The sequence below is a fragment of the Corythoichthys intestinalis genome, chromosome 6 (assembly GCF_030265065.1).
Source record: "Corythoichthys intestinalis isolate RoL2023-P3 chromosome 6, ASM3026506v1, whole genome shotgun sequence".
Lineage (NCBI taxonomy): Eukaryota > Metazoa > Chordata > Actinopteri > Syngnathiformes > Syngnathidae > Corythoichthys > Corythoichthys intestinalis.
This window is the reverse complement of record NC_080400.1, coordinates 48424548-48446064: the sequence shown is the minus strand read 5'-3', so window position 1 is coordinate 48446064 and position 21517 is coordinate 48424548. Positions and strand designations below refer to the sequence as shown.

At 39.8% G+C, this 21517-nt stretch overlaps 1 protein-coding gene across 3 annotated transcripts in view; it reads left to right on the top strand.

Moving 5' to 3' along the window:
• slc6a4a (solute carrier family 6 member 4a) overlaps positions 1 to 20971 on the top strand; it is a 44095-nt gene extending 23124 nt beyond the window's left edge. For all 3 annotated transcript variants that reach the window (XM_057839926.1, XM_057839925.1, XM_057839927.1), the window contains exons 5-14: positions 887 to 1025; positions 2908 to 3042; positions 4977 to 5080; positions 5202 to 5329; positions 5527 to 5639; positions 10966 to 11097; positions 13871 to 13970; positions 14085 to 14185; positions 14396 to 14563; positions 19298 to 20971. In XM_057839926.1, the coding sequence (XP_057695909.1) occupies positions 887 to 1025; positions 2908 to 3042; positions 4977 to 5080; positions 5202 to 5329; positions 5527 to 5639; positions 10966 to 11097; positions 13871 to 13970; positions 14085 to 14185; positions 14396 to 14563; positions 19298 to 19372 (1195 nt within the window). In that variant the 3' untranslated portion in view covers positions 19373 to 20971. The remainder of the gene's footprint in view (positions 1 to 886; positions 1026 to 2907; positions 3043 to 4976; positions 5081 to 5201; positions 5330 to 5526; positions 5640 to 10965; positions 11098 to 13870; positions 13971 to 14084; positions 14186 to 14395; positions 14564 to 19297) is intronic.
• Positions 20972 to 21517: the final 546 nt, after the last annotated feature.

Genomic DNA, 21517 nt, shown 5'->3' with positions numbered 1-21517 from the left:
AGATGGCCTCGGGTTTTCCTGCAAAACATCCTGATAAAGTTTTGAATTCGTCCTTCCATTAATGATTGCAAATTGTCCAGGCCCTGAGGCAGTAAAACACCCCCAAATCATGATGCTCCCTCCTTCATGCTTCACAGTGGGGATGAGGTGTTTATGTTAGTGAGCTGTTCCATTTTTCCTCCACACATGACGTTGTGTGTTACTCCCAAAAAATTCAAATTTGGTTTCATCAGTTCACAAAACATTTTGCCAAAACTGCTGTGGAGTATCCAAGTGCCTTTTTGTGAACATTAAACAAGCAACAATGTTTTTTTTAGACAGCAGTGGTTTCCCCTGTTGAGTCCTCGTAGATGTGTGCACAGAGATATTGGACTGTGCCAGTGATTTCTGTAAGTCTTTAGCATACACTCTAGGGTTCTTTTTTTACCTCTCTGAGTATTCTGCGCTGAACTCTTAGCATCATCTATGGTGGACGGCCACTCCTTGGTAGAGAAGCACCATTTCCAAACTCTCTCCACTTGTAGTCAATTTCTCTGATTGTCGATTGATGAACATCCAGACTTTTAGAGCTGGTTTTGTATCCTTTCACAGCTTTATACAAATCAACAATCCTTGATCGCAGGTCTTCAGACAGCTCTTTTGACTGAGCCATGATGCACACAAGCCATCACATCTGTGATTTTGACAGATCTCAGATCACATTTGATGGGGATTTCATGCAGAAATGTGAGAAATTCCAAAAGGTTCAGATACTTTTTGAATTCCACTGTATATTGTATGCTATCCTCTGTCCCCTGAATCAATATTCTTTTTCCTCAGTTGGCATTGTGGCGTTTTTTCTCCCATTTGTGCCTTTTTATTTACATCCTAACTATCCTCCTTCCAGTCGACACGTCTTGCAGGTCCACCTCTCTTCGGGTCTACACCAGCTGGGTTCCATCAGCTGGCAGCTGGCCCTTTGCTTGCTCTTCATCTTCACCATTGTCTACTTCAGCATCTGGAAGGGAGTCAAGACATCTGGAAAGGTAACCAGGCTAATGAGTAAAGGGCGTTACTCAGAATGGATTGATGCATGGTTGGATTGAGGAGAATGGGCATCACATATGCACTCATCATTCATCATTGCTGTTTTACAAGTTGGTTAAACGGGAATGTTGTGTTGTTCAACAGTTAAGCCAATGAGACCACAGACCAGACCTGAAAGTCTTTTTTTAGCAGCTTCACTGGATTCAATTTCATCTCAATTTAGTGACGTCACACACTTCAAATACTCATTAGCGTACACATACAGTGGGGAGAACACGTATCTGATACACTGCCGACTTTGCTGGTTTTCCCACTTGCAAGCCATGTAGAGGTCTGTAATTTGTATCATAAGTTCTCTTCAACTGTGAGGGACGGAATCTAATACAAAAATCCAGAAAATCACATTGTATAGTTTTTAAATAATAAATTTGCATTTAATTGCATGAAATAAGTATTTGATACATCACAAAAATCTAACTTAATATTTCGTACAGAAACTTTTGTTTGCTATTACAGATACCAAACGTTTCCTGTAGTCCTTGACAAGGTTTGCACACACTGCAGCAGGGATTTTGGCCCACTCCTCCATGCAGATCTCCTCCAGAGCCTTCAGGTTTCGGGGCTGCTGCCGGGCAACACGGACTTCAGCTCCCTCCATAGATTTTCTATAGGGTTCAGATCTGGTGACTGGTAAGGCCACTCCAGGACCTTAAGATGCTTCTTACCGAGCCACTGTTTAGTTGCCTTGGCTGTGTGCTTTGGGTCGTTGTCATGCTGGAAGACCCAGCCACGACCCATCTTCAGGGCTCTCACTGAAGGAACGAGGTTGTCAGCCAAGATCTGGCGATACATAGCCCTATCCATCCTCCCCTCAATACGGTGCAGTCGTCTTGTACCCTTGGCAGAGAAGCAGCCCCAAAAAACAATGTTTCCTCCTCCATGTTTCACGGTTGGGATGGTGTTCTTGGGGTTGTACTCATCCTTCTTTTTCCTCCAAACACGACGAGCAGAGTTTAGACCAAAAAGTTTAATTTTGGTCTCATCCGACCACATGACCTTCTCCCATTGCTCCTCTGGATCATCCAGATGGTCAGCGTCTGGACATGCACTGGCTTCAGCAGTGGGACCTTGCGATGTTTCCGATGGTTTTCTTCGAGACTGTGGTTCCAGCTCTCTTCAGGTCATTGACCAGGTCCTGCCGTGTAGTTCTGGGCTGATCCCTCACCTTCCTCATGATCAGTGATGCCCCACGAGGTGAGATCTTGCGTGGAGCCCCAGAACGAGGCAGATTGACCATCAACTTGAACTTCTTCCATTTTCTAATAATCGCTCCAACAGTTGTTACCTTCTCACCAAGCTGCTTGCTTATTTTCCTGTAGCCCATCCCAGCCTTGTGCTGGTCTATTATTTTATCCCTGATGTCCTTACACAGCTCTTTGGTCTTGGCCATTGTGGAGTGGTTGGAGTTTGTTTGTTTGAGCAGGTGACCAGGTGTCTTTTATACAGGTAACAAGTTCAAACAGGTGCAGTTACTACCGGTAATGAGTGGAGAACAGGAGGGGTTCTTAAAAAAGAACTAAGAGCCGAAATATTTACTAGTTGGTAATGTGTCAAATACTTATTTCATGCAGTTAAATACATATTTATTTTTTAAAAATTATACATTGTGATTTTCTGGATTTTTGTATTAGATTCCATCCCTCACAGTTGAAGAGAACTTATGATACAAATTACAGACTTCTACATGGCTTGCAAGTGGGAAAACCAGCAAAATCTGCAGTGTATCAAATACTTGTTCTCCCCACTGTAAACGTTATAAAAAAACAAAGTAATATTTAAACAAAAACAAAAACATACATCAGGTTCTTATGTTTGTTGTAGGTGGTCTGGGTAACAGCAACCTTCCCTTACTTGGTCCTCCTGGTGCTCCTCATCCGTGGGGCCACTCTACCTGGTGCCTGGAGAGGTGTGGTCTTCTATCTCAAACCTGATTGGGAGAAACTTCTCAGCACCACAGTAAGAACAGTATAATTTTTACTTCATCAAGAATATGGCAAAACTTCAGATTATCAGTTTAGACTGATGCATTTTAAATTATTAAATGTAATGTACAATTTTTCATGGTCTACAGGGGGGTCTCTGATCACGAGACACTAAGGCTGCAACAACTAATCAACTAAATTGATTAATTAATTAGTTGCCAACAAATTTGATAATTGATTTTTGCAGGCAGCTATGAGCAGATTGGTTAGGGTCCTTGTTTGTGTGTAAAAGAGGCTGCGCTCATGCCAGTGATTTTTTCAGTGAGCGCAAGAGAGAGAAAATGAGTTCACTGCTACACTCAGGTTTAGTTGCTGAATCAATAATATTTACACAAGAGATTATCTTGAGTCGTGTGTGTTGTTAGAGCCAGTGTGCCTCTGTCAGAGGGTTTGAAATGAAGCTAATTGTATTGTTTGTATTCTTTCTTGATGAAAAATTATTACTTAGCATGGAGCGCTAAGATAGTTAGCGATTATGCTCATCAATGACTTAAGTGTCAGTTTGCATTGTGTTTTGGAGAAGCGTATTAGCACTTGAGTTATTTTTAGAGTATAAATTGTCTTATTTCTTTTTATAAAGAATCCTCACGTATAAACCCATTAATATAACAGCTTCTCTGTCTTCTTCAGTCTCATTTCAGCACACACTCATTCAAACTGTAAATTGTCATACGAGAGTGTGCTTTGAAATTGGATAGTATCGAACAACGGTTTGATAAAGAAAACTGATTCATTACAGTTTGCCTCCTCCTTATTCGATTTTGTTGTTTAGTTTAGTTGTTGAAATAAACGAGTCATTGACACAATTTATATCAGCACTTTGCCCACAGGAAAAAAAAAAAATCTGCATTTTTTGTATTTGAATGAACAGGACATTTTGTGATTTGTGTAATGACAAATTCTTGATATGTCTTATACTGAGAACATTCATTAAAAACTATAACAAGTTTTATGTGCTTAAAACAGTACATTTGTAGACTACAGTTAAGTCAGGAAGCTGTAATAAAATATTTTTTTAAGGAAACTGTCATCCATTTTGTCTTCATTGTTACATAAAACATGCCTAAATCAACTTCAAGTTAAATTGTGAAAGTAACTGAAAAAAGTAACATCAGTTTAATCGTTTAGTTAATCGTCCGGTTAAGCAATTATTAAGATAATCGTTAGTTCCAGCCCTACCAGACACCCTCATCCAGGCAGCCTGACTCGGATTATACAGATGTAGCAGCATGATACATCTTGAACCAAAACCACCTGAAAGAATGTTCTTGTACAATGTATAATTTGTATGCCTGTCTGCCTCCCTGACATATACTAGCATCGCGTCTATGATGTTGAACTCAGTCGAGGGTGGAAATTTTGAGCTCAAGGGGCACATTTAATTTTTCAAGGGACAAAGGGACCAAAACATTTGAAAATAAGATGGGGAAGACCCTTTTTTTTTTAATTTTTATTTTTTTAAATAATTTATTTGCATCTGTAATTATTTTATTTCCTTCAGATATTAATGCATCAAATGAACTCGATGTCAAAAAAAAAAGACGATCACAAGAATGAATAAAATGTGTGTCACTGAAAAATGAAATAAAAATAAAACTTAACACAAAGATCCTTGAAATGTTTGTGTGGCAAGTTCAGAAGCTTTAAGTTTATTTTTGTTATTCTTTTTTTTTTTTTTTTTTTAGATGTCTATTTTGCATGACTCTTCAATTTCTGTCAAAACAACTTTTTTTCATTCCGTGTTGTAGTTTCATGCATTCATGTACAGTTTATAATAACTCAAAGCTGGTGAAGTTAAGTGTATTTGTTTTCCAACCCAAAGGAAAAAATGCCAATATCACAGATTTAGCAGTTTATAAATGAATAAACTTTTGTTAGTTTCCACAAACTACTGTTATTTGTTCTTAGGTGTGGATCGATGCCGCAGCCCAGATTTTCTTCTCTCTGGGTCCGGGCTTCGGAGTTCTCCTTGCCTTTGCCAGCTACAATCCATTTCACAACAACTGCTACAAGTGAGTTCATGTGAAAAAACTGATGGTACAAGTGAAAAGTTGAAACAACATCCTTCAGATTCAAATTAAAATTCATGTTATAAGCTATCCAACATTCAAGTGTCTTCTCTTCCGATTTTAGAGACGCTTTGGTAACCAGCTCAGTGAACTGCCTCACCAGTTTTTTGTCTGGGTTTGTGATTTTTACTGTACTGGGTTACATGGCTGAGATGAGGCAGCAGGATGTGGATGCTGTTGCCAAGGATGCTGGTAAGAAATTTCTTTCATCAATGACCATCTCTACCCAACATCACAATGTCAGGAAAAGAAATCCTTCTAAATGACCTGCATTTTGCCCCAAAATTGACTTAGTGAAAGGTCAAAACATCGTTACTGCGCAATACACTGTGCTTGCAGTAATTGACAGCAATCTCCCTAAACCTGCTTGTCTATTTTTTTCTGTCAAGGACCCAGTCTGCTTTTCATCATTTATGCAGAAGCCATTGCAAACATGCCTGCTGCAACCTTCTTTGCAATAATCTTCTTCCTCATGATCATTATGTTGGGTCTGGACAGCACAGTAAGTTAACTCATTGTTCTTGTGAGTCAATGTTCTTTGTGATGAATGTGTCAGTCATACATTACGCCCCCCAAAAACCACAAAATGCATTTGATATCAGCACAGCCACACTGTATATACAGTGTATCACAAAAGTGAGTACACCCCTCACATTTCTGCAGATATCTAAGTATATCTTTTAATGGGACAACACTGACAAAATGACACTTTGACACAATGAAAAGTAGTCTGTGTGCAGCTTATATAATAGAGTTAATTTATTTTCCCCTCAAAATAACTCAAAATATAGCCATTAATGTCCAAACCCCTGGCAACAAAAGTGAGTACACTGCATGGGAACTACGTACATCCCAAAATGTCAAAATTGAGTACTGCTTGTCATTTTCCCTCCAAAATGTCATGTGATTTGTTACAGGAGTGCTGTCAGCATTGCTGCAGAGATTAAAGAGGAGTGGGGGGGGGGGGGGGGGGTCAGCCTGTTAGTGCTCAGACCATACGCCACACTCTACATCAAAATTGGTGTGCATGGCTGTCACCTCAGGAGGAAGCCTCTTCTGAAGACTGTACAAGAGAAAGCCCGCAAACAGTTTGCTGAAGACATGTCAAAAGCACATGGATTACTGGAATCATGTCCTATGGTCTGATGAGATGGGCGGGCTTTCTTGGTTACAGTCTTCAGTAGCGGCTTCCTCCTGGGGTGACAGCCATGCACACAATTTGATGTAGGGTGCGGCGTATGGTCTGAGCACTAACAGGCTGACCCCCCACCTCTTCAGTCTCTGCAGCAATGCTGACAGCACTCCTGTAACGAGTCACATGACATTTTAGAGGGAAAATGACAAGCAGTACTCAATTTGGACATTTAGGGATGTACGTAATTCCCATGCGGTGTACTCACTTTTGTTGCAAGGGGTTTAGATATTAATGGCTACTAGTATATTTTGAGTTATTTATTAACTCTTTTATATAAGATGCACACAGACTATTCTGTCAAAGTGTCATTTTGTCAGTGTTGTCCCATGAAAAGATATACTTAAATATCTGCAGAAATGCGAGGGGTTAACTCACTTTTGTGATACACTGTACACATAGCATTTTCTCTTTGACTTGTTTGGGTATTTCAAACTCGCTCTGACTTATGTTTAATAGCAAACAAAACAATGTAGCCGTGCCCTTATATCACTGCGGTGATCTTTTCCCAATAAGCTTGTGTTCATCTGTGCCCGAAAAGCCAGCTTTAGAGACCTGTGGCGCTCTTATTGCATGCTGATAATCAGTGTAGAATCTACTTCAGAGATGCTGTCCCCTCCTTTTCATTGATGGGGATATTACTTCAAAATACTATGATGTTTGGTGTAATGTAAACCTATCTTATGCCCTCAATTTAAGGAAACCTCCAGTTCTTTTAAGCTTTTGTCTAAGACATCGCTCAAATTCTGAATTTGTCACATTATTTTTTTGCCTCCAAAGAGAGGTTGACCCACTGTTATTACTGTTGTACAGTACAGACATGTTTGCTACCATGTTGCTGTCAAGCAGTCCGCAATCGGCTAATTCATAAAAATTCATTTTTTAAAAATGTATTCCTTTATTGAGGAACAAAGTTGGAGAGAAGCAAAGGAGGACATGGACGATTATTTTCTTTCAAATTCTTCGGTTTTGATTATAAACTATTTTGTTTCCTTGTTTGTCCTACTATTTTAGGTGGTGTTTTGTGTAAGGATGTCCCGATCGCATATTTTTGCACTAGAGTCAGAGTCATCTGATTTTGAGAATCTGCCGATAGTCTCAAACAGATAATTTTTTTTTTTTTTTTTTTGCACAAAAGTCGCCAACATGTTACTGTCCCATCATACCGCCTTCACAATGTGAATTATTTTAAAACTAGGATAATGTAGAAAAATGCTTGTCTTTAATAAATGCTTCATTGAGTGAGTCCACTCACCCTGCAGAGAACAGGCTCTCACTGACACAATGAGTTGCCACTGCACACTTATGCAAGTTTAACGATGATTGACAGATTTGTGCTGTTGATCGTAGAGCTACCAAGCTTCTTTGGCAAGATCAAAGCTAAAAACCTGGCAGTCATCGTTAACTTTAAGTACCGAACGCAAGCTGGACAGTTTGGCCGCACTGCTTAGCAGGAGGGAGTGTGAGAGGTTGTGGTGCTGTATGAGCATGAAGCAGAAAAACATAAATATTTTTATTTAAAAACCCGATCCTTTTCCCTTGATTCCGATCCTCCGAAATATGGCGCAATCAGCTCAATTTCTGATCATGTGATTGGATTGGGACATCCCTAGTTTTACGTACAATGGTATGAAAAAGTATCTGAACCTTTTGGAATCTCTCACATTTCTGCATAAAATTACCATCAAATGTGATCTGATCCTTGTCAAAATCACACAGATGAAACTACAGTGCTTTAACCAAAACCACCCATACATATATAGGTTTTCATATTTTAATGAGGATAGCATGCAAACATTGACAGAAGGTGAATATAAGTAAGTGAACCCTCTGCCTAAGAAGATTTAAGGAGCAATTGAAACCAATTTTACCAAACATTTTAAGTCAGGTGTGAGGCCAATCACTGATGAGTGGTTTAAAGCTTCCCTGCCCACTAAAAAATACACACCTGGTAAGAAATGTCTTGATGAGAAGCATTGCCTGATGTGCATCATGGCTCAGTCGAAAAAGAGCTGTCTGAAGACCTGTGATCAACGATTGTTGATTTCTATAAAGCTGTGAAAGGGTACAAAACCAGCTCTAAAGTCTGGATGTTCATCAATGGACAATCAGAGAAGTTGTCTACAAATGGAGAGAGTTTGCCACTGGTGCTTCTCTCCCAAGGAGTCACCGTCCACCAAAGATGATGCCAAGAGTTCCGCGCAGAATACTCAGAGAGGTAAAAAAGAACCCTAGAGTGTTTGATAAAGACTTACACAAATCACTGGCAGTCCAGTATCTCTGTGCACACATCAACTATACAGTGCCCTCCATAATTATTGGCACCCCTGAAAAAGATGCATTTTTTTAGCTTCTAATAATTTTTTTAAAATTCAAATAATATGGGACCTTAATGGAAAAAAAGAGAAAAATCCAACCTTCAATACAAGTGCATTCATTCAGTGGGGAAAAAATCCCACGTAAAGAAAAAATTATTTGACATCAAATAATGTGTGTCACAATTATTAATACCCCTGGTGTTAATACTTTGTACAACCCCCTTTTGCCACAAAACAAGATCTGGGGACTGAGATGGCCATGAGAGGAGCTTGATTTTGTGTCTGGTGAACCATTTCTGTGTAGATTTGGCCATACGTTTAGGGTCATTGTCTTGCTGAAAGACCCAGTGACCACTCACACAAAAATACACACGGTCCTTAGGCTTCAACTGGGATCGTGTGTGCTTTGGTCAGATGAGACCAAGATTGAGCTTTTTGGCAACAAACACTCTAAGTGGGTCTGGCGTGCCACGAAAGATGCGCATGCTGAAAAGCACCTCATACCCACTATGAAGTATGGGTGTGGGTCAGTGATGCTGTGGGGCTGTTTCGCTTCCAACCTTGTTAGGGTGCATGGCATCATGAATGCTTTGAAATACCAGGACATTTTAAATCAAAATCTGTTGCCCTCTGCCCGAAAGCTGAAGATGGGTGGTCACTGGGTCTTTCAGCAAGACAATGACCCTAAACATATGGCCAAATCTACACAGAAATGGTTCACCAGACACAAAATCAAGCTCCTCCGATGGCCATCTCAGTCCCCAGACCTTGTTTTGTTGGCAAAAGGGGGTTGTACAAAGTATTAACACCAGGGGTGCTAATAATTGTGACGCACATTATTCGATGTCAAATATTTTTTTCTTTATGTGGGATTTTTTCCCCAATGAATGAATGCACTTGTATTGAATGTTGGATTTTTCTCTTTTTTTTTTCATTAAGGTCCCATATTATTTGAATTTTAAAAAATTATTAGAAGCTAAAAAAAATCTTTTTGAGAGGTGCCAATAATTATGGAGGCCACTGTATGTAAAACGATGGCCAAAAATGGTGTTTATGGGAGTTACTCATCGGAGGACACCACTGCTTTCAAAAAACACATTGTTGCTAGTTTAATGTTCGCAAAAAGGCCCTTTGACACTCCACAGAAGTTTTGGCAAAATATTTTGTGGACTGATGAAACCAAAGTTGGTTTGGAAGTAACACACAATGTCATGGGTGAAGGAAAAATGGAACAGCTCACCAACATTAACACCTCATCCCCGCCGTGAAGCATGGTAAAGTGAGCATCATGATTTGGGGCTGTTCTTCTACCTCAGGGCCTGGACAACTTGCAATCATTAATGGAAGAACAAATTCAAAAGTTTATCAGGAAGTTTTGCAGGAAAACCTGAGGCCGTCTGTCTGACAGTTAAAGCTAAAAAGAGAATGGATGCTGCAACAATGATCCAAAACACAGAAGTAAATCACCTTCAAAATGGTTTCAGAAGAAAAACAATACACGATCTGGAATGGCCAAGTAAAAGTCCAGACTTGAACCCCATTGAGATGCTATGGCATGACCTAAAGACAGCAATTCATGCCAAGATTAGTCCTGATCGATGTGTCAGACTGATCTGCAGCCACAGCAAGCGTCTGGTTGAAGTTATTGCTGCCAAGCGGGGGGCACAATATTTAAATGTGATGGTTCACTTACTTATTGTTCCCCGTTCTGTCATTGTTTGCATACTATCTTATTAAATATGAAGACCTATAAATGTTTGGGTGGATTTAGTTAAAGCAGACACTGTTTTTTTCATCTGTGTGACTTTGACAAAGATCAGATCACATTTGATGGTGATTTTATGCAGAAATGTGAGAAATCCCTAAAGGTTCAGATACCTTTTCATACCACTGTATGTATAATTTTCTAGCACGTCAAAACCTTCACTCTACCAAGACTCCCGGATCAAGAAAAAATAGTTTCCGTCCCTTTTTCAGAACTTCAAAAATATTCCAATAATTTAGGCAGTTAAATGTCCATTGCTATCACTGCAAGTGTGGAATTTTCAGGTTTGAGTCCTGGCTCAGTGCATGGTTGCAATGTTTTCTTCACTAGTTTTTATCTACATTCCAAACATACCGATGTTAGGTTAACTGAACACACAAAATTGTCAGTATAGGTGTTACATGTGATAATGAATGGTGTGCTGATGTTTCTTTCAAAATGCAACAATGCTGTGAGGACCTTTGGTATAAATAAATGCACTGATGAATGGAAATAATGCATATAATTGAATTGTAAATTCGTGTCCAATGCAATTTATTGTTACCTTCTCCAGTTTGCAGGGTTGGAGGGGGTGATCACTGCCATGCTTGATGAATTCCCCAATGTCCTGGTTAGGAGACGAGAGTGTTTTGTCCTTGGCCTTGTTTGCGTCTGCTACCTTGGGGCCCTCTCCACCCTCACATATGTAAGTCAAATTATTATTAAGTTGTTTGAGATCAAACTACATTACAATGTAGCCTCTAAAAACAATCACATTGCTGAAATGGCAGTCCCAAATACATACACCATATACTGTAAATACAAGATTGCATAATGGTTTAAATGAACTCTAACCTCAGAAACATTCACTTCACTGTTTGCTTAAGTTCCAAGCTAGCTGTCTGCGGTAAAAACGAAAAACTTTTGAAAGGCAAATGTCTCAACTTATTGGACCGTTTTCGGATTTTGTGGCTTTGAATATCCTTAAATTTGAATGAGGAAAAAGTGTGATTTCTTCCCCGCCCATCTGGAAAATTCTATGTCATTGCTGTGATTTATCAACAAATCATTTAATTCCTTTGCATTTCACACACTGTGAGTGCTATTTCTACAAATTCTAACTATAGATAATGCTACTTTGTGTGCTGCTGCTAGTGCTGCTGTAATTAGCTGCAGTTTACAATTACATGTAGGAGTGAGAACCTCTTGGTACCTCACGATACGATTTGCGATACAAAGCTCACAATAACGATGATCTGACGATATGGCGATACGACGATTATCGATACATTTGTACAATATCCTAGAATGATTTTCTGACCAACAACTAATAAAGAGAAAAACAAGCTTCTGCTGTGAATTGGAATGAGTTTATCACTAGTAGATGTCCAATCCATTTGAAATGGGAGAGTGACAGCGAATAAATGAATGTTCATTCGCTGTTACCCTCCCACTTCAAACAGATTGAACGTCTATGGCCGTCAGTGGCAGCCATTGCCAGGCGATGAGGTAATTTTTGGCCATTTAAGGTAATTTACCTGTTGATCTTCATTTACTTCCTGTTGATTTGGGGGTATTTTATGGGTCACTTCCTGTTGACTTAGAGTTACAGAACAGGAAGTGACCTGGGAATCACCCAAATGAATAGGCAGTGACTCAAACTCAAAGGGAAATGACCTATACAGTGGGGCTAATAAGTATTTAGTCAACCACCAATTGTGCAAGTTCTCCTACTTGAAAAGATTAGAGAGGTCTGTAATTGTCAACATGGGTAAACTTCAACCATGAGAGACAGAATGTGGAAAAAAAACAATAACAGAAAATCGCATTTTTTTTATTTTTAAAGAATTTATTTTCAAATTAGAGTGGAAAATAAGTATTTGGTCACCTACAAACAAGCAAGATTTCTGGCTGTCAACGTCTAACAAGGTCTGACGAGGCTCCACTCGTTACCTGTATTAATGGCACCTGTTTTAACTCATTATCGGTATAAAAGACACTTGTCCACAATCTCAGTCAGTCACACTCCAAACTCCACTATGGCCAAGACCAAAGAGCTGTCGAACGACACCAGAGACAAAATTGTAGACCTACACCAGGCTGGGAAGACTGAATCTGCAATAGTTAAAACGCTTGGTGCAAAGAAATCAACTGTGGGAGCAATTATTAGAAAATGGAAGACATACAAGACCAGTGATACTGTCCCTCGATCTGAGGCTCCATGCAAGATCTCACCCCGCGGCGTCAAAATAACAAGAAATTGAAATCCCAAAAATCCCAGAACCACACGGGGGGACCTAGTAAATGACCTACAGAGAGCTGGGATCACAGTAACAAAGGCTACTATCAGTAACATAATGCGCCGCCAGGGACTCAAATCCTGCACTGCCAGACGTGTCCCCCTGCTGAAGAAAGTACACATCCAGGCCCGTCTGCGGTTCGCTAGAGAGCATTTGGATGATCCAGAAGAGGACTGGGAGAATGTGTTATGGTCAGATGAAACCAAAATAGTACTTTTTGGTAGAAACACAGGTTCTGGTGTTTGGAGGAGAAAGAATACTGAATTGCATCTGAAGAACACCATACCCACTGTGAAGCATGGGGGTGGAAACATCATGCTTTGGGGCTGTTTTTCTGCAAAGGGACCAGGGCGACTTATCTGTGTAAAGGAAAGAATGAATGGGGCCATGTATCGAGAGATTTTTAGTGAAAATCTCCTTCCATCAGCAAGGGCTTTGAAGATGAGACGTGGCTGGGTCTTTCAGCATGACAATGATCCCAAACACACAGCCAGGGCAAAGTATTGAGATGAACTTTTGGTATTGACCAAATACTTATTTTCCACCATGATTGGCAAATAAATTATTTTAAAAATCGAACTGTGATTTTCTGGGGGGGGGTTTCCACATCCTGTCTCTCACGGTTGAGGTTTACCCATGTTGACAATTAAAGGCCTCTCTAATATTTTCAAGTGGGAGAACTTGCACAATTAGTGGTTGACTAAATACTTATTTGCCCCACTGTAAATGCCCTAAAATGAACCACAAGTGACCTGTAAAGTCCCTGAAAACCCCCCAGTCTAAAAGGATTGGGCGTCGTGCACCGTCAATGCAGCCTTAGAGTTAACTGAGAGACTGTTATGGTGGAAGATTTTGGTAGCAACTTGTTGATTCCTTTTTATTTATTTTTTCTTAGACATTGACACTTTTATAAAACGATATCTCAATTCTTGGCAAGAGCATATCGATAACCTTTTGGGATACAAAGTATCACGATATGTCACCATTTCGATATTTTGTTACACCCTAATTACATGGAAATCCGATTTAACTAGTAATTCCTATATCTCCAGCCCTGAATTAAGGTAAGGGAGTAATTCACAGCTGGCTGTACGTCTACCGTCACCATGATCATGTGTGGCTAAAGGACTGCTAGGAAGGAGGATTTTTCTAAGACTGTTTATTTTCTTCTTGAACCAGGGAGGAGCTTTTGTGGTGAAGTTGTTTGAGGAATACGCCACGGGCCCTGCAGTTATCACTGTGGTGCTGCTTGAAGTCATTGCTGTTTCTTGGTTCTACGGTTAGTTGGGACGTTGCTGGCGGTGGGAGGGGGGGGCATTTTATGACATTAAACATCACATGTTTTTGTGCACAGATGACAATAATGAGAATGTGTGTGTTTTGCGTCTTTCAGGTACCACTCGTTTCTGCAATGACATCCAGGTCATGCTTGGTTTCTACCCGGGATGCTTCTGGAGGATCTGCTGGGTCGCTATTTGCCCAAGCTTTCTCCTGGTGAGACACTATCACAACATGTTCCTCTACCCTTGTTTCTCTTACGCCCCTGCACCATGCTTCCCTTCCTGAGATCAGCTACTGTAGTAGCACTGCCTACTATAAATAGTAGCTTCGTAGCTTATGTGTTTTTTAACTTGGTGCGCTCGCGGCAAGAGATCCACACACGTTTAATTCATCTTGTTTTTTTTTTTTGTTTTTTTTTTACAGTTCATCATCATCAGCTTTCTGGCCTTCCCTCCTGAGGTGAAATTATTTGACTACCAGTATCCACCTTGGACCACTGCCCTTGGCTACAGTATTGGGGTGTCCTCGTTAATCTGTGTGCCTGTTTACATGGTCTACCACCTAATCAATGCTAAGGGCACATTTAAACAGGTACGCACAGACAACATCACATTATCTGTAGGCAGAATCTCACTAGGCCTCCTACAATTTCTCATGCAAAGATGAGGCCAACATCTTCTGTGTACACATGACTGCAAGTTATCATCAAAAGAAAAAGCACCGAATAAGGATTAGTGACAGAGGAGAGCACTAATTCAGACTGCAAACACACACAAAGTTGTGTAAGTTAAGATATCACCTGACTACACAGACTGGGAGGTGGAAAGTGGTTTCATTCAGACCTACTGACTGCTCACTCACTGCTTTGTACGATCGGACACCTGCTAAACTGGTAACGGGGGGGAGAAAAAAAAAAACGTTCCTCTCATCATCAGTATCATTATCATTGTGATAAACTGTAGTTAGACCTCATTGTTTTATATTGACACAACTGTCAAGGCGCGCAATGACACTGGAAAAAAAAACTGTCAACATGCTGCAGTGTAAACATTTCCACGACAAACACATGGAACTACTGTTGATAGATTAGCTTAAGCAAGGTCAAAGTCATGAATCGAAATTAAAAGATCAATTTCTGATGAATTCCATTGTTATTTTAGCAGTTGTATCATTATTTCCACTGCCACACTATAAAACTTTTGACAGCTGAAATGAAGTTTTAAAAAAACAACAAAAAAAATACTGAAGCAGGACATGTTTATTTATTTATTATTATGATTATTATGATTTGAGGCTAATTAAGGCTGTCTACTCCTTCCTATAACCGAAAGGGCTGTGACTAGCATAGAGCAGTGGTGGAATATAACCAGGGGTGCACATATTTTTTTTGCCCAAGTTCTCAGAGGAGGACCTGGAGATGTGACTTGGTCCTCATTGAGCTTGAGACCTGACCCGCCTGATGCGATAAAATTATGACAAGCTTTACTTAGAGCCAATTAACTTTAATTAATTACATTAACAATTAAGGCTTGATTAACATCAACTGGCACAACGAAGTTGCCATTACTTTAAAGTGAAATGTAAAGAAATAAACATAAAAGCACCAATTCAAAATAAAGGGCATTATGCGGCTCCCACATTAACTCCAAGCCTTTGTAAAAGTGGGATGTCCTCCTCATAAGACCTCATTGAACGTGCATGTTAAGCTTTGTAAAATGCGTACAAAAACACGTTTGTCAGTGCATGGCGGTTTTCATTACCTTTATTCCGCCACTTGTCCATAGGGCGAGTGGGGTCCTATCTGACATTGATTTTCGATAGTTTGCTTAATTGCCACATGCTGTTTTTTTCGTACTTTTCAAAGTTTGGATGGCTGAAATTCTTTGACCCTACATAAAATACGCTGCTCTTATCAGCGACATTGGGATTCTCACGGCACATTTTGTACCGCATTTCCGTGCGAGCATCATTTACTTCTAGCCATGGTACCTCCTGCAGCCACTTTTCAGCAAAAGTCCTTTTTTTCCGGTAGCTCCGGTGACGTCTCTGTCGTCTGTCTGTCTTTTGACGGGGGTGGGGGAACACGGAAATAATTACTCAGTGGGGCCTGCCTCTTCGACATTTTAAGAAGTTATTTTCTTTTGTCCGCCGCAAATACAGTGGTCAGCCATCGGTACGCAAAAGCGTATGGAAGCCGTTGAGGGCCAGCGCGTTTGTCTACGTCCAGTACGCATGCGCGCATGCGGACCACTTATGTGCACCCCTGAATATAACAAAGTAAAAGTACTTTATTACTGTACTTAAGTAGATTTTTGTCTATCTGTACTTTAGTTGAGTACAAATATTAAGTGGTACTTTTACCTTTTATTTCTCTACATTTTACAGCACGTATCTGTACTTTTACTCCACTACTTCTCAAATTGTCGCTTGCGTTATACGTTACTTTTTTTTTTTTCTCATTGTCAATTCAGTTTCGTTTTCATGCCTCCAGCGCAATTGATAAGACCCATGCAACTATAGCGTAACTTACTGCTTGAGGCAGCAACATGAGTAAGAGCAAAATTAGGCAGGTCAACAACATATTGACCAATTCAAACCAACATTGAGAGTAGCGCGCCTTCAGATGGTGCTCCACACTCTTGTACAGTAGGTGGGTGTATGCACCTGATAGTTGCTTGCTATCTGCTATTATGCTATTATTATTAAGTTTTTTTAGCTTGTTAATCTTCTGTTTACAGTGCAGTATTTTTTACCCATTCTGCACAGTTTAAATAAAATTGAGCCATCAATTAATTTCCTGGTTCTTTGAATATGGCTCTATACACTGCTGGCCAAAAGTAGTGACACCCCTGTAATTCTGTCAGATAATGCTCAATTTCTCCCAGAAAATGATTGCAATTACAAATGCTTTGGTAGTAATGTATGCATTTATTTTGCTTGCAATGAAAAAACACAAATAATAATGAAGAAAAAAAATTATTATCATTTTACGCAAAACTCCAATAATGGGCCGGGCAAACGTATTGGCACCCTCAGCCTAATATTTGGTAGCACAACCTTTAGACAAAATAACTGCGAGCAACTGCTTCCGGTATCCATCAATGAGGTTCTTACAATGCTCTGCTGGAATTTTAGACCATTCTTCTTTGGCCAACTGCTCCAGGTCTCTGAGATTTGAAGGGTGCCTTCTCCAGAATGCCATTTTCAGATGTCTCCACATGTGTTCTATGGGATTCAGGTCTGGACTCATTGCTGACCACTTCAGAAGTCTCCAGTGCTTTCTCTCAAACCATTTTCTAGTGCTTTTTGATGTGTGTTTTGGGTCATTGTCCTGCTGTGCCATGACCTCTGAGGGAGACCCAGCTTTCTCACACTGGGCCCTACATTATGCTGCAAATTTTTTTGGTAGTCTTCAGACTTCATAATGCCATGCACACGGTCGAGCAGTCCAGTGCCAGAGGCAGCAAAGCAACCCCAAAACATCAGGGAACCTCCACGATGTTTGACTGCGGGGACCGTGTTCTTTCCTTTGAAGGCCTCTGTTTTTTCCTGTGAACTCTATGTTAATGCATTTTCCCCAAAAGCTCTACTTTTGTCTCATCTGACCATAGAGCATTCTTCCAAAACATTTTTGGCTTTCTCAGGTAAATTTTGGCAAACTCCAGCCTGGGTTTTTTATATCTTTGGGTCAGAAGTGGGGCCTTCCTGGGTATCCTACCATAGAGTCCCTTTTCATTCAGACACCGACAGATAGTACGGGTTGACACTGTTGCACCCTCGGACTGCTGGACAGCTTGAACTTGTTTGGATGTTGGTCGAGGTTCTTTATCCACCAATCTTTCGCTGAAATCTCTCATCAATTTTTCTTTTCTGTCCACATCTGGGAGGGGTTAGCCACAGTGCCATGTGCTTTACACTTATTGATGACCCTGCACACGGTAGACACAGGAACATCCAGGTCTCTGAAGATGGACTTGTAGCCTTGAGATTGCCCATGCTTCCTCACAATTTTGCTTCTCAAGTCAAGGACAGTTCTTTGGTCTTCTTTTTTCTCCATGATCAATGTGGTACACACAATTGCCACGTTTACATGGAGCCAAATATTCCAATTACAATTGGAATATTTGTTCAAACCGAATAAATGTGTTCCATATAAACACCTCATTCGGAATGAACACGCCCAAACCGAATGGAATTTCATTCCGATTCACAGGGGTGGAATATTCCTTTTCCCAAACCGATTAGAAGTAAAATTATATCATGTAAACAGGGAAGCGGAATGGTGTCTGGTTGCGTTCTTTCTGCGCATGCTCCGTACTGACGTGGTGACGTCACTTGGTGACGTAAGTAACGTCACTTGCAACATGGCTTCCAAGCACACGCACAGCGCACCCACACAACTTTTTAAATGAACGGCGTATCATTCTGAAGTTTTGTTTCCACTCGAAAAGTTAAAACAGCAGCTGATCTGACGATCGATCTCCATGTTTTGCAACGTGACGCTTTGTTTTGATTAATCTGCGCATGTCAGACGGCAGTTGTCAAACGTCCTTTCGGAATAAAGGCAGTCACATGTAAACGCTGGATCGGAATAGATGAAGTGACATGTAAACAGCTGATGTGAAATTTCCATTCGGAATGATTTGAATCGGTATGAATAAAAGTCAGCATGTAAACGTGGCTAATGACACAGGACAGAGGTTGAGTCAACTTTAATCTATTTTAACTGGCTGCAAGTGTGATTGTTATTGCCAACACCTGTTATGTGCCACAGGTAAGTAACAGGTGCTGTTAATTACACAAATTACAGAACCATCACATGATTTTTCAAAGGGTGCCAATACTTTTGTCCGGCACATTTTTGGAGTTTTGTGTAAAATGATGATGATTTAAATTTTTTTCCCCATTCTCTTTTGTGTTTATTCATTGCAAGCAAAATAAATGAAGGTATTACTACCAAAACATTTGTAATTGCAATCATTTTCTGGGAGAAATTGAGCATTAGCTGACAGAATTGCAGGGGTGTCAATACATTTGGCCAGCAGTGTATATATATGAAATCACATTTTTGCATGGGAAGAAAGTACTTTTACCTTTTGTTTGTAAATTTTACCGCAAGTTCTTTTGTACTTAAGTAATTTTTTTGCCCTCGTATCTGTAATTTGACTGAAATTAAAAAATAAAGTGAATACTGTACTTCATCAACAACTGGCATAGTAATCACATTACCAAGAAATTGTCTATCAATTTCCGTGAACCTTTGACTTTGAAATTTGACATATATCCCTTCAGGTTATCAGATAACTCATAAAAAATTCTTTGCAGCGTCTATCAAAGAGCATCACTCCGGAGCCCAGCAATGACCAACACAGAGGCTTCATTGTCACCAACGCAGTCTGAACCTGACAGTCCTGTGCCAATTCAAGCGATTTAGAGCGCCCTCTTCTGGATTCCTTGCAACTATAAAACGTGGAGGCCACCTTTGACCACATTTGCCTCTTTTTCATACTTCCCTTGCATTCTGTCTTTGTCGACTCGAAATTTAAAAGTGTTGGTGGGTCTACTTTAGGTAACTTTACATCAATATCGTTTGATTTCAGGGTTGGCTCAGTTTGTGAATATTTTTCTTTTACTCTATTGTATATCACTGCCTTCTACTTCAGGTAGCACTTATTTTTGTGCAATTATTTTTGACAGTCATTTTGCTTGAATTTATACTGTACATAATATGTACTGACCAATTCAAAAAGACATTGCCCGCATGATTATCTTTCTCCACTCCCATTGTTTCATTTTAATAATATACAGATAATTTATGCATTTTAATAAGTAGCGAAATTCAGGTATTCTATGTCTTACATCATTGAAGCCAAATATACGTACATTTGTTCTGCTCATATTTCACGTGATGTGACAATATTGTTTCATTTGTGTTGAACTGTAGCACATAATTGTCAAGAGTTTTCTGTACACTGTGAAACAGTGTGTGCTTGTGGGGCAGCATGGATCAGTGGTAGCTTAGTCGTTCCCCAATCCAGCGGGTTTTGGTTCGATTCCCTGCCCTGCTGACCTTGTTTAGGTGTCCTTGAGAAAGAACCCGAACCCCATGTTGCTTCTGATGCTGCGTCATAGTCGGTGACTGAGCAAATGGTGTCAAAGCGCCTTGAATTCCTTGACGGTAGAAAAGCGCTATACAAGTGTAAGCCTATTTACCAAGCCCATTACTTGTAACATGAATTTATATTGCTAATGCATGCGTGTATGGGACAGAAAGACTGTGATTATGATTTTTACATAACATCCAGATTAAAACGTGCATTTATTTTGTCAAACATTCTGTCACTTTAACCTATATTTTAACTTTGTTACATATACTTCCATCCAACGATTCTCAATAAATCATCCTCTGAGCTTGTGTTCATACTTCAGAGCCTTCAGTTATAAAAACCAAATACGGACTTAATACCATCACCAAGGTCACCATCTAAAAACCCACTTGCCTTCTCTTTGCTCACTACCAAACAGAAAGAGAGGGAGACAAATCTAGACTTAAGACTTCAAATATGGCAAGTACTGTCCATCCACATGTGTATTTCCTCGTCAGTGGTACTGGTGTAGATCCATCCTGTGAAGACCTCTGTTCCCTGCCCCTCATGGACATGTGAATGCGTGTGTTCAGTTGTATAGTTGTTTTGGATATGAGGGTGTATGCGTGTCTATGAGTAAGTAGGGGTGGTCAGCCTGTATGTGTGCATGCCGTGATGTGTGTGTATTACGTACTCAAGGTGTGTATGTGTGGGAGAGAGCGTGAGCAAATGCAGGTAATCTCCAGTATGATCTCATTGTTGTCAAATGCCAAATTATCTATGAAGGATGTAACTCCCTCTAGTACCTCTCAAGCTTATACATCTATGTATGTCTACAAAAGACTGTGTTGACAACTACCTGTATAGAATAAAGCTATAGAAATATATGAAAACCGTCAAATAATAAAGATATATGGACAGAAAATGTGTCTTGGGTGATTCTTCATTTGCATATATGACTACAATCTACTGCAAGAAGTACTGTTTGTTCACTTTTGTTTATAAGTGAGGTACCTATTGTAATTAGCAAAATATTTGTGGTCGGACTTTGCACAGCATCATATTGAGAGTACTATTTACAACATTACATTGATTTCACGGAGTTTGTAACCAAACATTTGAAACAGCTAACTATATTGCTGTATAGTTTAAAAGTAAAGACGACCAATACAACACATGGTTACATAGTGTATGTGTATATTTACTTGTCCCACAAATCAACCTATAACATTTTGTTGAGCATTATTCTACCAACACATTGTTTTGTTTTTGTCAAATAAATAGCATAGATTTGTTATTGCTGTATATGTCTTTTCATAATCTTTATGTATATATAAAAATATGCAACATAAGCAGTAGAAATACAGTTGCTGGTCACAACACTAGGCAAACCTTTATCTAATGACAGCTAATAAAAGTGCTGTCAGAAATTCTCTTGAGAAAACTTGATAAAAGGACT